The sequence below is a fragment of the Lissotriton vulgaris genome, unplaced genomic scaffold, assembly GCF_964263255.1.
Source record: "Lissotriton vulgaris unplaced genomic scaffold, aLisVul1.2 SCAFFOLD_957, whole genome shotgun sequence".
NCBI classification, from domain to species: Eukaryota; Metazoa; Chordata; class Amphibia; order Caudata; family Salamandridae; genus Lissotriton; species Lissotriton vulgaris.
This window is the reverse complement of record NW_028244518.1, coordinates 292767-307770: the sequence shown is the minus strand read 5'-3', so window position 1 is coordinate 307770 and position 15004 is coordinate 292767. Positions and strand designations below refer to the sequence as shown.

The 15004-nt window shown below is 40.5% G+C and overlaps 1 protein-coding gene across 1 annotated transcript in view; it reads left to right on the top strand.

Moving 5' to 3' along the window:
• Positions 1 to 3929: 3929 nt before the first annotated feature.
• The window catches only part of LOC147667206 (nicotinamide N-methyltransferase-like), a 192502-nt gene continuing 181427 nt past the window's right edge, over positions 3930 to 15004 (top strand). The window contains exon 1 of the mRNA XM_086948850.1: positions 3930 to 4125. Coding sequence (XP_086804976.1) covers positions 3978 to 4125 — 148 coding nt within the window. The 5' untranslated portion in view covers positions 3930 to 3977. The remainder of the gene's footprint in view (positions 4126 to 15004) is intronic.

Genomic DNA, 15004 nt, shown 5'->3' with positions numbered 1-15004 from the left:
ATGTGTAATTCTGTAGTGGCCCAAGTCTCCTGAAACAACTATGTATTGGTACTTTATTAGGCATAACCAGTCTGCGTCACCAAGCCTCTGTTGAAGGCCAGCCACATTCCAGCCCAGAATGCTTAAATCTCGGTCTACCTTTGCCATAAGTGTTGTTGACTGCTTGTCTAGCATATCAGTGTGTGGAGGAGAGGCAAGATCCTGAGGGGTTTCTGGGCGACCAAGACCATGTTCTGATAAGGGTGTTTGTCAATCTTGTGTATCCATATCTGACAGGGCCTGAATTCTATTGGATACAGGGATCCCAGTGGACATATGATCAGTACATCTAAATTGTGGTTTATAAAATTCCCCAGGGGCAGCGCACAAATACCAGAAGTTTGAATGAATGTTTGCTTACAGAAACTTAATAGTGCATTGTCCTATTTGTTGTTTGTCTCTCTTGTTTTCTGTTTTATCTTTCTCTTGGAAAACAATTTCATTGGATTGTTCTTACATTTAGAATAGTGATATGATCTATAGGCTTTTCTTAAAGAAGTACCTATGTATTGCACTATTTTGCACTTAAATTTGACAAATTCTCGTACTTTTCCCTTTTTTAAAACTGGATTTGTTATCTATGTTTTATTTGACATAGATCAAAGATGTATGGGTTTTTTAATGGTGTGTAAATTGATGAATCCTGTATGATGCACAATTTTTAATGTTTTTAAAGGTTTAAATAAAAGATAATCAGTCTTTCATCATCAATTAGCTGTTCTTTTGTGGCATTGCCAGTATAGACATACGATAAAAACCCTTTAGGACATTGGTCATGATTGGTTGAAAGTGTTTATTTTGGGTAGTGAAGGGAACTTCTTTTTCCTTGAGTGGTTACGCCCTGTCCCTGTGACATGTGAGGCCTCTCTCTCTCTCTCTTGAGTTTCTACAAGTGGATAATACCAATGTCTTCTTCTCTTTAATGCATCCTCAATTACTGGTAGACTTGTCGAAATAACTAAAACTATTGAGCTGGAGTTTGAGAGGTAGAGTTATTAAGTAGTGGCTCTCCCTCTCTGTTTCTAGATCATTACAGGTGACCAAAAGGGATTCTACTCATAGGGCGTACAGCCACCATAGAATTCTTTTGACTCCTGGTTTAGAACCCTGTTTAGACGTAATTCTCTAAAATTTTCCATTTTTTGCAGGAAGTATTTGAGAGGGATCTGACCGTGTCCAATCTTCAACTTCATTGGTCAGCAATAAGAGGATTTCAATCACCTTAGGTTTTCTCAACCTCAAATGATCCTATAATATCAAAACTCTTTAAAGGTTTTGATCTTTTAAGACCAAGGATCTGCACTACCTTCCCATCTTGGGATCTTCCCCTGGAAAAATCTATTTTGCAGAAACCTAACTTCAAACTTCTCGAATCAGCACCTGACAAGTTCTTGACTCTGAAAATCATTTTATTGTAGCTATTACCTCGGATCATTGATTGGGTGGGCCGGCATCCATACCTCAGGATATTTCATGATCTTTTCTCACTCTTTGACTTCAGTGGTCAACTCTTCAACTTCAATGGTCTGTAATAACAGTATTTCAATACTCTTGGGATGAGTTATCCTCAAAAGAACCTCTTATATTGAAAACTCTTTGGAGGTTTTGGATCATTTAAGACCAATGATTTGCACTACCTTTCCATTTTGGGAACTTCCCATGGTCCTATTATTTTAAAGGAGCCTCAGTTCGAACATCTAGAATAGGCACCTGACAAGTTCTTGACTCTGAAAATCATTTTATGATAGCTATTACCTCGGATCATTGATTGGATGGGTCGGCATCCATACCTCAGGATATTTCATGATCTTTTCCCACTCTTCGACTTCAGTGGTCAACTCTTCAACTTCAATGGTCTGTAACAACAGTATTTCAATACTCTTGGGATGAGTTAGCCTCAAAAGAACCTCTTATATTGAAAACTCTTTAGAGGTTTTGATCTTTTAAGACCAATGATTTGCACTACCTTTCCATTTTGGGAACTTCCCATGGTCCTATTATTTTAAAGGAGCCTCAGTTCGAACCTCTAGAATAGGCACCTGGCAAGTTCCTGACTCTGAAAATCATTTTTGGTAGCTATTACCTCAGGCCATTTATCAGGTGTGCAGGAATCCATACCTTAGGGTATTTGATGATCATGTTAATTTTTCCTCAGATCCCAAAAAATTTACCTCAGGTTAAAACTGCTTCCCATGGGACCCAGGCGATTGTCCTTTTTCTATACCCAAAGATGAGTCTGGGAAGTATCCCTTAATTTATCCCCATGATGTGGTTAGAGCTCTAACTAGCTACCACAAGTGAGCAGCAGAGTATAGAGCGCATATTCTCTGTTTGTTAACTAATGGCCAGCAAAAAAGTGTTAATAATCTTCTTCTTCCACCTTAGTAAAATGGATTAGAGCTTTTATATCCACAGCGTAACAGGACAGTGGAGAAGAGATTCCTGAAAATAATCAAGGCATGTTCTACCAGGGGGGTGGCAGCTTGAACGGCTGAAAAGGCTGGTGTATCTATCAGAGATATCTATGAGGCCACTACATAGACGTCTCCGTCTATATTTATAATAATTTATAGATTGGAGATAGTACAGGGATTTGAGCTTGATTACGTTTGAACATAGGTTATTCTGGGATGTATTTTAGCATAAGTCCATATTGTTTTATTTTATTTTCTGTGTTTCCAAAGAATTATAGAGTCTGATCTAAATGTGCAACAGTTTCTTGGAGTGGGTGTTGAATGACGAATACAATTCTTTCCTGCTCTACTAGAATATATTTTAATGTGGTCCTTCTTGCCTGATAAAGATAGGTCTTAGCTTCAGCATAACTCAGCTAGGCAGGGCTGGAATGAGGAAGGGGAAGAAGAGATAATGCTCTGAATACTACCCACAAATCATTATTAGTGTGATTCTTCCTTACTCGTTCCAGAATTTACAAACCTCCCCCTGCCCATTTTTTTTCCTCAATCTCTAACTAAGGGCTTAGTTGAAGAAGAACAGTTAGTACCTTGGACAGGTGTGGGTTTTGTGGGTGGATTCCTTGACTCACTTGACATAGCAAATGATTTTAAGAGTAGGGGATCAATTGTAGTGAATGAGTTTTCTCAGTGAGGAACGACTGGGGTGAGTAAGGAGGAGTGGAAATATTGAAAATTAGCTGGAATTAATCAGAGCGATACATACAAATATATACCCCCGTTGAGGCCCGCATTACCTCAGTTTATCACTGGGCATTTTGTCTGGTGGGCTGAAGTCTTTGGAGGCCAGTTGTTAAGGCAGGGGACAGCTGCTGTTGCATCTTCCACTTCATCCATCTTCCCTAGATAGTTACAGCAGTCGAGGGAGTGGACTTCAGGAGCAAAAGATGACAGAGAAGGAGGGAGCAAGGACTGAGGAGCAGGGCTGATTCTAACATTCTTGCAGGGGCTGCTTTTGTTTTGCAGTCCAGCCTGCTCATGGTGCACAAATTAGGAATATGTGAATTTTTTTATTTTATTAAAAGGACACGAAGGCCTGACGGAAAACCAAAATGTAGAAGACGCTAAGTTAAGCCCTCCCGTACTCTGTACACCCCATAACGCCTCACAGTGACTCAAATAGTAAGTAAGTAATTTAATTTGCATTGTTCATTAAAACCATTGCAATACAAACATTAAAGTCTGCATGCAAAAACAGTCTGTCACTACAAATATTAAAAAGTAGACATTGACATAGCCTTGGAATTCACCCATAAGCGATGCTAGCTACAGTTACTGTCAACAGTAAAGGAGGGTGACTCATATAATACCAAAAGTACACAGACTTGAAAGTAACCTGAAGATTAAAATGCTGGGAGCGCAAGATATATAAACCCACTAAACATTCCACCAGAGCAACTTCACTTTGCAGCAAGTCGTTGTGAGTTTGTCACAGAATCATAAAAAGCCATTTACATCAGCGAAATGTCCTCAGGACTAACCTACAAACAGCTCTATGAGAAATATTATGATGCCGACCTCGGTCTTGCAACATATTTCGGGCCAGACTCGGACTTTAAGCAAGATGCATTCACAGAGCGAAGGGAGATATTTGACAGATGGTTCCGATCCGGTACGTGCAGTGTTTTTCTTACTTTTATTGCTAATGCTCAGTGAATTCATGAGTATAACAAGAACCTGATTATTCAGTAGTGAAAAAAATAAAAATGCTACTTAATTGTGTTAATGAATATCTGATGTCAAACCCAAAAAACTAGCTTTTTGGGGCAAACCCTTCTGCTAAAAAAGGTTTTTGCAGAATAAAGGGGCATATGTATCAAAGAATACATTTGCGATTCTCAAATAGCGATTTTTAGAGAATCACTGTGTGAGAATCGCAAAACTCTATGTATGTACGATTTGCAAATAATTTTGCGAATTCTACTTATTCCTTAATTGCGAATCGCAAATAGCGACTACCAGTTAAGGAATACCTCCCCATTCATTCCTAGGGGCCTAGAGGCCCATAGGAATGAATGGGGAGACATTCTCAATTTCCGATTCTCAATTAGAGAATCACAAATCGAGAATGCAATTTCAAGGGTGCCAGGGTGTAAAAAGGACACCCTGTTGCACCCCTGAAATGTGCATGTGTGCACATATGGCACATATACATGCCCTATATGTTTGCAACATGGCACTTTGTAAAATGCAGGAAAGTGCATTTTTCAAAGAAACTTGAAGTTGGTGGTAATTTGCGATTTCTTAAGAAGAAATCGCACAACTTGGTTGCTTCTTACATCGCATTTAAGGAATCACAATTTGCGATTCCTTAAATGCTTTCGCAAAATAAGGAATCACAAATTTTGCAATTCCCTATTTTGCAAGGGCCTTTTGGGATGATACATCCCAAAAGGCTTTTTCCCGTTCGCAAATGGGACAATTCTGAGACTCGCCCCGTTTGCGAACAGGAACTTGGCTTCATACATATGCCCCAAAAATCCTTTAAAATATTTTTAATGTTGAACCTCAAATACTTTTGGCCTTTCTTTATAGTTTGGTGGGGTGGGATACTTGTTAACAAATGTGGTGTATATATCTCAACCACCATATTACATATCATAGGGTGCAATACACTTGTAATACGGCAGAATGGATATCCATCAAGTTTGTGACAGAATATCCAACCGCCAACCGCTAAATCAAGCAATTAGTCTAAAAATAGTAACTTTCACCCATCACTATTTTTTATCAGCTTGTAGAATTCCACTATATCTTTCAATTGTCTTTCTTAGCTCATTTATTTAGTTTTGTAGTTGCAGGAGCCTAGGCAAATTACCTACATGCAACTAAAAGAACCTATATTTCTAGTTTGCACTTTTTTCCCTATTGAATGATAGTGGAACCCAAAGGTTGCATAAGAATGGTGATATTTACACGGTTTAGTATATTATGTTCCTAAAGGTTCTGCAATGAGTGACATTCAAAAAGAAATGTGGCTCCAAAATGTTGTTGTGCAAGCATGATTTGCCCTTCTGTTATTACTGTAGTTGTTTATAGTCATGCATATAGGTTTATATCTGTGTATCTGTTTATTTTATTTTATTTATTCGATCAATGGCATGATCATACACACATCATAAAACACAACAAATATTTTTAAAAATCTCATTACATACATTCATCGCTAATTTATACAAGTAAAATGAATTAGGAGCATAACATCAGGCACAGTATCAAAGGTATAACAGGAAGTATAATTTTTTAAAGAATATAAATAGAATAAAAGAATGTAAAATATATGGAATCAATTATATGCCAATGAGAATTAACGATTTAGCTTACAACACTATACTTGGGTCAGGGACCTCACTAGAGTTTACCCCTACATCAGTGAAAATGGATCGTTTGGTCGCTTTGGACCTCAACCACCCAGCATATAAAAGATATCTGGATAAAGTAAAAACAAGCCATTTGGTTGTGTTGGAGCTAAATACACGCAAGCCTTCTGAGGAACCGGAAAATGACAGCATCCGGCATGCCGGAACCATCCATTTGTTCCTCAGAGTAGCATATACAGGGCAAAAAAACAAATAATGTTCAGTGGTTTCAACAGCTGAGTTTCAGGATGGGCACATAAGAATGATGGTTGAGTTTTACGAACTGCTTCTAATGGTGTATACCGGCAAAGTGCCAAATCTACATACAGTGCACTTGCCTGCGGTGGTTCTACATTGTCCATATACGTTTCAAATCTAAAACAACTTTTGAGGTTTCAAAAAAGTGTAGATAAAGTGCCTAGTGACATAGATTCAGAGCAATCAGAATGTATAAAATTCCAGTACATTATTTTCAACTGGGTAGAAGTACAGGGCCACGATTGAGATAGCTATTAGCGAGGTTGAGTAGTTAGAACACTTTGAAAGATTGTATAGCAAAACAGCTCACATAACAAGGGCAGAAATGGAGCCTGTAGCCAATTTGGTTTCTACACAAGGTACAGAGGACACACATTTTAAATTTGAGCTCAGTGAGGTCATTTTAGCCATTAAAGCGAGCCTGGGAGGTAAGGCACCTGGACCTGACGGCGTCACAGTTGATCTTTTTAAGCGTAATATTTTATTGTGGGGTCCTCTTTTAACTCAAGTGTTACACGCTTGTAGCAAAATCGGCCCCCTTTCTTCCTGGTATGAATCGACTTTGGTCCCCATCTTTAAAAAAGGGAACAGGTCGGACCCTGCCTGTTATAGGCCGATATCTTTACTTGATTCAACTATTAAGATTATCGGCAGAGTTTTGTTATCAAGGTTACAAGACTGGGCGGAACACCATTCGATACTTAGCGACCTCCAGTACAGTTTCTGCAAAGGCATGGGTACAATTGACCAGGGGTTAAACTTGAACATGATGATTGGCAAATACACTAAAGCCAAACAGAGTAGCCTGTACTTAACGTTCATAGATTTAACTGCTGCGTTTGTTTCTCTAATCCACGAGGAACTCCGGAGAATTTTAACTAATATGGGGGTGGATAATTCAATAGTTTTATTTCTGCGACAATTATACGCAGGAGCAAATGCCAGGATTCGTTATGTGATGGGAGGAGAGTGCACTAAGCACTTTAGGGTGAAAAGAGGTGTGAGACAGGGATGCGTCCTGGCACCCTTCCTATTTATATTACACATTAATGACTTGGGATCCAAGCTGGGAAAAGAGTGCCAGGACCTCCCACAAGTGGGCAAGAGACCTATTCCTACAATAATGTATGCCGATGATGCAGTCTTGATGTCACGTACCCCGGTAGGGATGCAGAAGGTAGTTGACTGCTTTGCTGATTACATGGGCAAATTAGGTTTAGAAGTGAATATCTCTAAAACCTTTGTGATGAATTGTGGGGTAGGGAATAAGCATTTCAGACCCTTTTCAATAGGTAAGAAACCGATTGACTGTTGCAAAACTTTCTCTTATCTCGGTATACTATTTGATAAGAGGGGGACTTGGACCCAGGCCATTAGGACTAGGAGGCTACTGTTTTCTAAAGCGGTAGCCGCACTTTTTAACTTTGGTAAGAAGTTGGCGAAACGGGCGTCAGAGGTCCTATTACAGATATATAAGGCGAAATGCATTTCAATAGCTACCTATGGTGCAGGTATTTGGGGTCATCGAGAATGTTAAAGATTTTTATTGATTGTCCTGGACAGCACCTCTACATATATCTGCCACACTGAATTGGGCCTGTCATACATAATGGATATATGTAAAATTCAACCGGTACTCCTGTGGCATAGAATATGGACTTCTGATTCACTGGAACTCGATAGACAGTTACTTACAGACTGTGGCAAATTGGATGGGGCACGGAAGATTAACTGGTTAGAATACATTACAAATGTTGTTGGTTACCTCGGCCACCCCGAATACTTTTTGAACTCTTTTAGTCGGCTAAATGTAAATAGGAAAGAATTATAAATTGATTGCCTATCCTATTTGGACAGTAAGAGAAGAGCAATAGAATCCCCAAAAGTTTCTGTACAGGCACATCAGCTAATAATGATTACCGATATACTGCAGCCCTACCTAAGCAGGTTTACAAGAGAGCACAATAGATTTTTGTTGACCCGTTTGAGACTGAATATTTTCCACAGGCATGTCTCTTTTCCCACTGAAAACAACTGGTCGAAGGAGCTATGTAAATGCCCATGTGATTACGTGTCTTTTCAATCGACTATTCATGTTCTATTCGTTTGTATATATTATTCTTATATTAGACATAGGTGGGTTTTACCAATTTTAAAAAATAAGGGCCTAAGACAATGTCGTCCTGCTTTTCTGTTTCTACAATCGTTAGGAGAAGAACAATTGTCTGTATCAATTTTAATATTTTTAAAACTACTTTTAAAATGTAGAAATTCAATCATGATGTAATTCATTTTCTTAAATCTTCTTTGGAATTGTCTTGTCTTGCTATTTTATGACGTAATAAGTGAATACTTGCATTGTTTACGTCCATAATTGTAGTGTGCTTTTATGATTATCTCTTTTATCCGAATAAAGCTGATTGAATTGAAAAAACTGGGGAATCATTTTTTTGTTATATGGAACGTGGATTGTCCCACAAGATACCCAACCCTATTTTTATTTATAAAGAGCCACCCCTTAACTTTCCCAAACCAGGGCAGAAGACCTGATTTCTTTTGGAGAAATAGTAATTCTTCCACAGCATCTTTTACGGGTACTTGGGGGTTGCTAGTCGAGAGTCTTACCCAAAACAAAAGCACCCTCCGAACAGCCCAGTGGGAGATCGATTTTAGCCCAAGGTCGAGTCGAAGTGGCAATAGGGGTGTGTTCTTTGGAATATTTAGAAGAGCTCTTAGAATTTTTTTTCAGCATTTCTAGTTTTTTAATATCCTCAAGACCCCAGATTTCTGCCCCATAGAGTACTGCTCTCAAAACATTTGCCCTATGTATTTCTAACATGGGGAAAATAGGGCAAAAAGTTCAACATTTGGCTCTTTTCACTAATGCACAATCTACATGTTGGAGTGTCAGAGCACTTTTCAAAATTTGAGGGGACCACGCCAGATTATCACTAATTCTAACACCTAGATAGTCAAAGGCATTGCCCTGCTCTAATGGTTGGCCTTCCAACAGCACTTTCCCCTTGGCAGTTTTAATTTTCAAACCCCCGGATTTGCAAGCGTTAGAAAATTAAGTTAAAACATTATGGATGCCCTTTGGGGTTTTAGATATGAGAAACGTATCGTCGGCACATAAAAGTGAAGGAATTTGCTTGCCTCCCAATTTCGGTGGGTCACCTCCACAATAGTACAACTCATTTATCAGCTCGTTCATTAAATAGGGTAAACATAGTTGGGGCAAGCACACATCCCTGGCACACTCCTTTCCAAATTAAATATTTCCAGACAACCCCCCATCTTGAATCAATCTGACTCTGACACAATTATCGTGGTGTAACCTGATTAGAAAGTGAAGTAGAGCAAGGGGAAGGCCCATATCTCTCACGGTAGACCAGAGTCTAGTGCGATCGATGGAGTCAAAAGCAGTTTTGAGGTCGACAAACACTACATAAAGGATGCCTTTCTTGAGTTGACTTCTTTCCAAAATAGCATTAAAAAACAAAACACTTGATCCAAAGTGCTGGTAGCAGCTCTAAACCCCGCCTGCAAGTGCAAGAGTATGTTATTGTCCTCTGCCCAGTTTTGGATGTGTGTTAAAATTAGTTTCCTTTTTTTTTTTTTTTTAATGTTTTATTGAGAGTTTATACCCGTAAATTACAAATTCATAAATACATACATACATACATACATAGAAATATACCATCAATAAAAAGGATAATAGACAGGTTAAATAGCTACAATACCAATGAGTCATTCATTTTACACTCTTGCTGCCCTCCAGGCAGCTACTGGGGCCCAAAGTCGCATACCCATTTCCCTTGTCTTGGCTCCCTTTAGTTCATATAGTGCTTCCTCAATGTTATGGATACCCAACATTCTACACATCCACATTTGAAACGTAGGTGCTTCTCTATCCTTCCAAGCTGCACTAATTAAAATCCTAAGGATTGCTACAGAGATAAAAACTAAAGCTTCGGCCTCAGTGCGCATATTTAGTTTCACATCGCATCCAGTTATTATCAGGGTTGGGGGATAGATTAATTTTGACATCTAGCAGCCCCTCTAAAAACCGCTCTATTTCAGTTTCAATGCTTTTTAGTTTTTCGCAGCCATAGAACATGTGTATGATATCAGCTGGACCATTTCCACATCTGGGACAATTGCTATCTGCCGCTTTCCCCCAAGAGAATAATTTTGCCGGCGTATAGTTTAGATTGAATAAAGTTTTATAGTGTTGGGCCCTGAGATTCGAGGAACGCAGAAATCTTTTATCCATAGCTAGAGCCTTATCAAGATCTAATTCCGGATCCCCCATTTTTTTGGACCAGGCAGCTTCCATTTTACCCATATCATCCATTGATGCTTCACTAAATATTTTATATATATCCCTAATTCTATGTCCCCCCGACTTCAGATACTCGAATAATTCATATCTCCTTGTCAAAATGATACGTGGCCTAATTGATTTAATTCTGTTGACAAGCTGTAAGTATTTACACTCTTGATAACCTTGTAATGAATAATGTAGCGTAAGTTCTTCAAGTGTTCTACATTGATCTCTAATCATTATTTGCCCCAACTCTACAATACCCTGACTCTCCCAGTGATGCCACGATCCATCCCTGCTAAGGTTTGGAAAAAGTGTTGAATTCCAGAGTGGTGTGCTATTCCATCCAGGGGGCCCAACCCTCAGGCAGGCGGTGATACCATCAATTTTTCAGCTATTATTGGGAAGTGAAGCATTAGGGGTCTTATTGAGGAGAACCCAGAGGAGTTATTACAAGAAATTTGGGTATAGGACGCTTGAAGATGTATGGTATATGTGGAAAACTGTTAAAAAAACCCTAGATATACCCACTTTTCATCATAGCACACCACTCTGGAAAATTAGTTTTCCAAAGATTTTTGGGGACACATCTATCAGGCTGATAGTCCTATATTTTGCAGGGTCCCCTTTGTCCCCTTTTATAAATATTAGGATTATTTCAGCTCCTTTCCATGTGGCCGGGATCACACCTCCATGGCAAATGGCATTAAAAACTGAGTGAAGCAAAGAGCACCAGATATTGGGTTCAGATTTATACAGATCTCCAGGCAGTCTATCTAACCCCGGGGATTTGCCAGTTTGGAGGGAAGTAATTGCATTTTCAACTTCCACATGTAAAAAACTCTCTTCCTCGTTGCAAGCAAACACATTGTTGCAAACCCTAGGTTCCTTCCCTGCTCGACCTTCGTCCCCACCGTCCTCCTCAGAGTATAGTGCCTGGAAGAATTCTTCCCAGATATGTGACTGTAAGTGGAAATCGTTTTGATCAACCTGGTGAATAACCTCCTTAGAGAAAAGATGCCAGAATAGCCGGCAATCCTTTAAATGCTTTTGAGGAGTTGACCCTCCCTGGTTCCTAAAATAAGGTGAGATATTATCTGAGAGATCTTGGTAGCTGGCTAGGATAGCATCATCATTTGTGTTGTACTTCTTCACAAAAAACTGCACCACCTCTTTGTAAACCTCTGGAAGTATCTTACCATCAGCAATTACATCAGCCCACTTGATTCTCCTATTGTTGTTAGATGTTACTACTGGAACCCTAATTAGATTATGCTGAGGCTTTTGAAACGGTAACCCCGAAAAGCTTAACAGTAGGGCGTTGTGGTCACTATCATTTCAGTTGAGAATGGCCATATCACTTACTTGTGGCCAGTGATTGAGATCGACCAAGATGTAATCTATTCTACTCATCAAGCTCCCCCTCTTAAATGTGTGGTCTGCACTAGGGTCTGAGAGGGTCCTCCCATTACATGCCTGCACCCCCTGAGCTAGAGTGAACAATAAGACTTGCTGAGCTACACAGGTAGATCTTTTAAGTGTTGGAATTTGGAGCCTTTTGATACCTCTAGCTTCTTCCTCCTCCCGAACTAGATCCAGCACATAATCCACCGGCTCATATGTAGTATTATGATGAGGGGGCATTCGTTATTGTCAGTTTCAAGGAATTTAATTAACGTTGTCATGGTGTCTTAGGGTTTGTGTGGGCTTTTGAACCTATTATAAATGATAAAAATTCTAACATGGAATCCCCCTTTGAGTAAAGCCATGTCAATGGCCAGAATCTTCTGGGTGTCTATATCTAGGCACTTTATTTTACAGGCGAGTGTTGTTTTAGCCCACATCAGCATACCTCCTGCAGGTCTGACAGATGATGACTGTTTTGCTTCTATGCTAAATGAGGTGAAACCCACCCTATAGATCGGTTCAATAGCCCAGCTTTTTTGAAAAAAACACAAATGACAGTTATCCACGAGTATACACCACTCAGGGTCATTGAGTTTGGAACAGAGCCCTGGAACGTTCCATGAGAGAATATATAACTGTTGGTCAGTAGTCCATGTCTGACTTACTTCAGGGCTGACCCTTGTTGTGGGTGTGCTGATTACCCTGCTGTCAGATGGACTAAGTGGGGTATGAATCTCTGGTTCATTGGGGTGGGAGACTATGTGCACCTCCGTGGGTGAGCCGGTCTGAATGGAACCCTGAGGTATCACGGGGGCATCTTTGCTGGGCTCTAGTCAATCTAATTTGTCCAGGACTGACAGCACCTCGTATCTATTGCTAATTTCAAAGGGAGTTGTACCTTTCTCATCTGGTTGAGACGTGTTGGTTGGGGATTTTGTAAGTGTGGTGAGATGCTAGGTATAAGATGTCTGTAAAAGAAACCCAGCGTCATTATGCTTATCCAATTAGCTGGACCCCCTCTGAGAGTATTGTTCCCACTCCTGATTATAGACCCCGCAAGGCCTGGACTTCGACAGTTTAGAACAACACAATCTCCGTCAATGGTCTTGCGTAGGGGACCTACCCATCCTACTCTTCTTACCATCAGGATGTCTTTGTAACGTGAGTTATCGTACACAGACGAGTGGACTAGCCAGTGACAAACCTTATTTTTTAGCTGGCCTGCAGATTCTTGAAAATTGTCCTGGAGTGAATAGACCTTAGTGAGTATAACAACATAGGAACAACATTCCAGAGGTAATAAAGGATATCCCTATGTGGTTGATTAACAGAAAGAGCCACAGCAGATGTCTGACTGGGTAGCTGCCTCAAAGGGCAGTCCCCCCTTTGATAAATATCAGAACGCTGAGAATCAGTTCTAGGCATACAAATAGTGGCTCTGCAGTCATATTTGTGACTAGTATCCTCATGGACCCTATTTTCACAGTTAACTTCCCCCATGGCATTCCCTGGTTGATTATCTCTGTGTTTATTATAGGCTGCAGCAGCATTATTATGGGTTGTGTGGAAAGTGCTCTTGTATCCTGCTGGTACTTTATCTGAAGTTTGCAGTGTATCAACCTGGGAAAGAGGAGCTACCTCACCATCATCCTATGCAATATTTGGGGGATTATTCAAGGGGTTGTTAGAACCTGCACCCTGACCTTTTCTTAATAGATTCTCAATAACTGTGACCTTGTCCAACAAATTCTCTTAAGGGACTTTGGCTATTTTATGTGACGCATCTAGACCTGAACCCACCGCAACACTGGCAGCGAACCGAGCAGTCTCTATTTGGTTAAGCATTTTATTCATGGCACTGTCCAGGTGTTATAAGCAGCCCCGTAGTGAGGCAAAGCTGTTGTCAATTAGTTCTTTGATCCATGCAAGAGCAATATCCAGAATATTATCCCCAACAATATCAGGGGCCGCATCTCCAACATCCCCAAAAGCACAGCATATTGGTACGGGAGGAATAGCATCAGTCTGTGTGCTGATGGAACTAGTTTGTAACACCTTAGGATTAGTGTGCCAAGGCCATTTTTGCTGTATTGGTTTTTGAGTGCCCTCACACCTCCTTTGCTTCACTGGTGGCTTGGCTCTCTCGGCTTATCCTCACTAGGTGGTTTAGGGATCCGTAACCTAGTGAAATACTTGCACCATTTAATGTGACCATAGAAGATGCTTCCAGGTTCGGTACGGGAGAAGACGGAAGCTGGCGTTGCGAGGTTGGGGATAAACAGGATTGAGGGGCACCACCCAGAGAAACAGTACCTTATGAAGAGTGCCTCTACAGAATTAGCGGTTCTAAAGAGAGTCACCTCTCCTTCAGGTCTATCTCGTGACTGAGCATTGATTCGACCCTGACAATGAAAGCGTCCAAGGTACCCACCACTCCCTTGCGTTTGCTCATAGTAAAGGCAGAAATAAACAACACCACAGGCACAGGTATTAATAGTCAAGCGATGCAATAACGCCACAGTACCTAGAAATTGTGTAGCCAATATCTACAGTCCCAATGTTAAAGGGATGGCCCAGCCCAGTCTCCTCTGGGCTCCGACGGGCATGGACGGGCCCGCCCTTGGCCTGGGCATGTCCATGTGCCTCCCACGCTGCAGGTGCCCTGAGCATTTTTATGGCACCTCCTGGCGCGTCCTGCCCTCAGGCGTAACGTCCCTGCCACAAGGCACGCTGGGAGGTGTAGTTTCCTACCTCCTAGCAGCGATGGCGAGAGCTGTTGCAGTGGCGGTTGGGGTAGCGAGCACAAGGGCTCAGCAGGCTTCCCTGTGCTGATGACTCTTACCTGTTATTTCTATTGTATGAAGCTAGCCAAAGGGCAGCAGAGTGCATTTTATGGTCAAAGGGAAACTTAAGGTCATTGAGTATTAGGAGATGAAGCTGAGCTGTGAATAGTTAATAGATTGCATTGTAGTGATCTTCTAAATAGGTGGGTCTTAATCACTTTCCTAAATGTGAGCAGAGTTGGGGTCGTAATGATGGATACATGTATATTGTTCCAGATTCTGAGTGCACAGATTGAAAAAGCCTGTTGTTTTGATTTTTCTTTTTGATACAAATGTTTTTTATTTTAAAAAGAACCA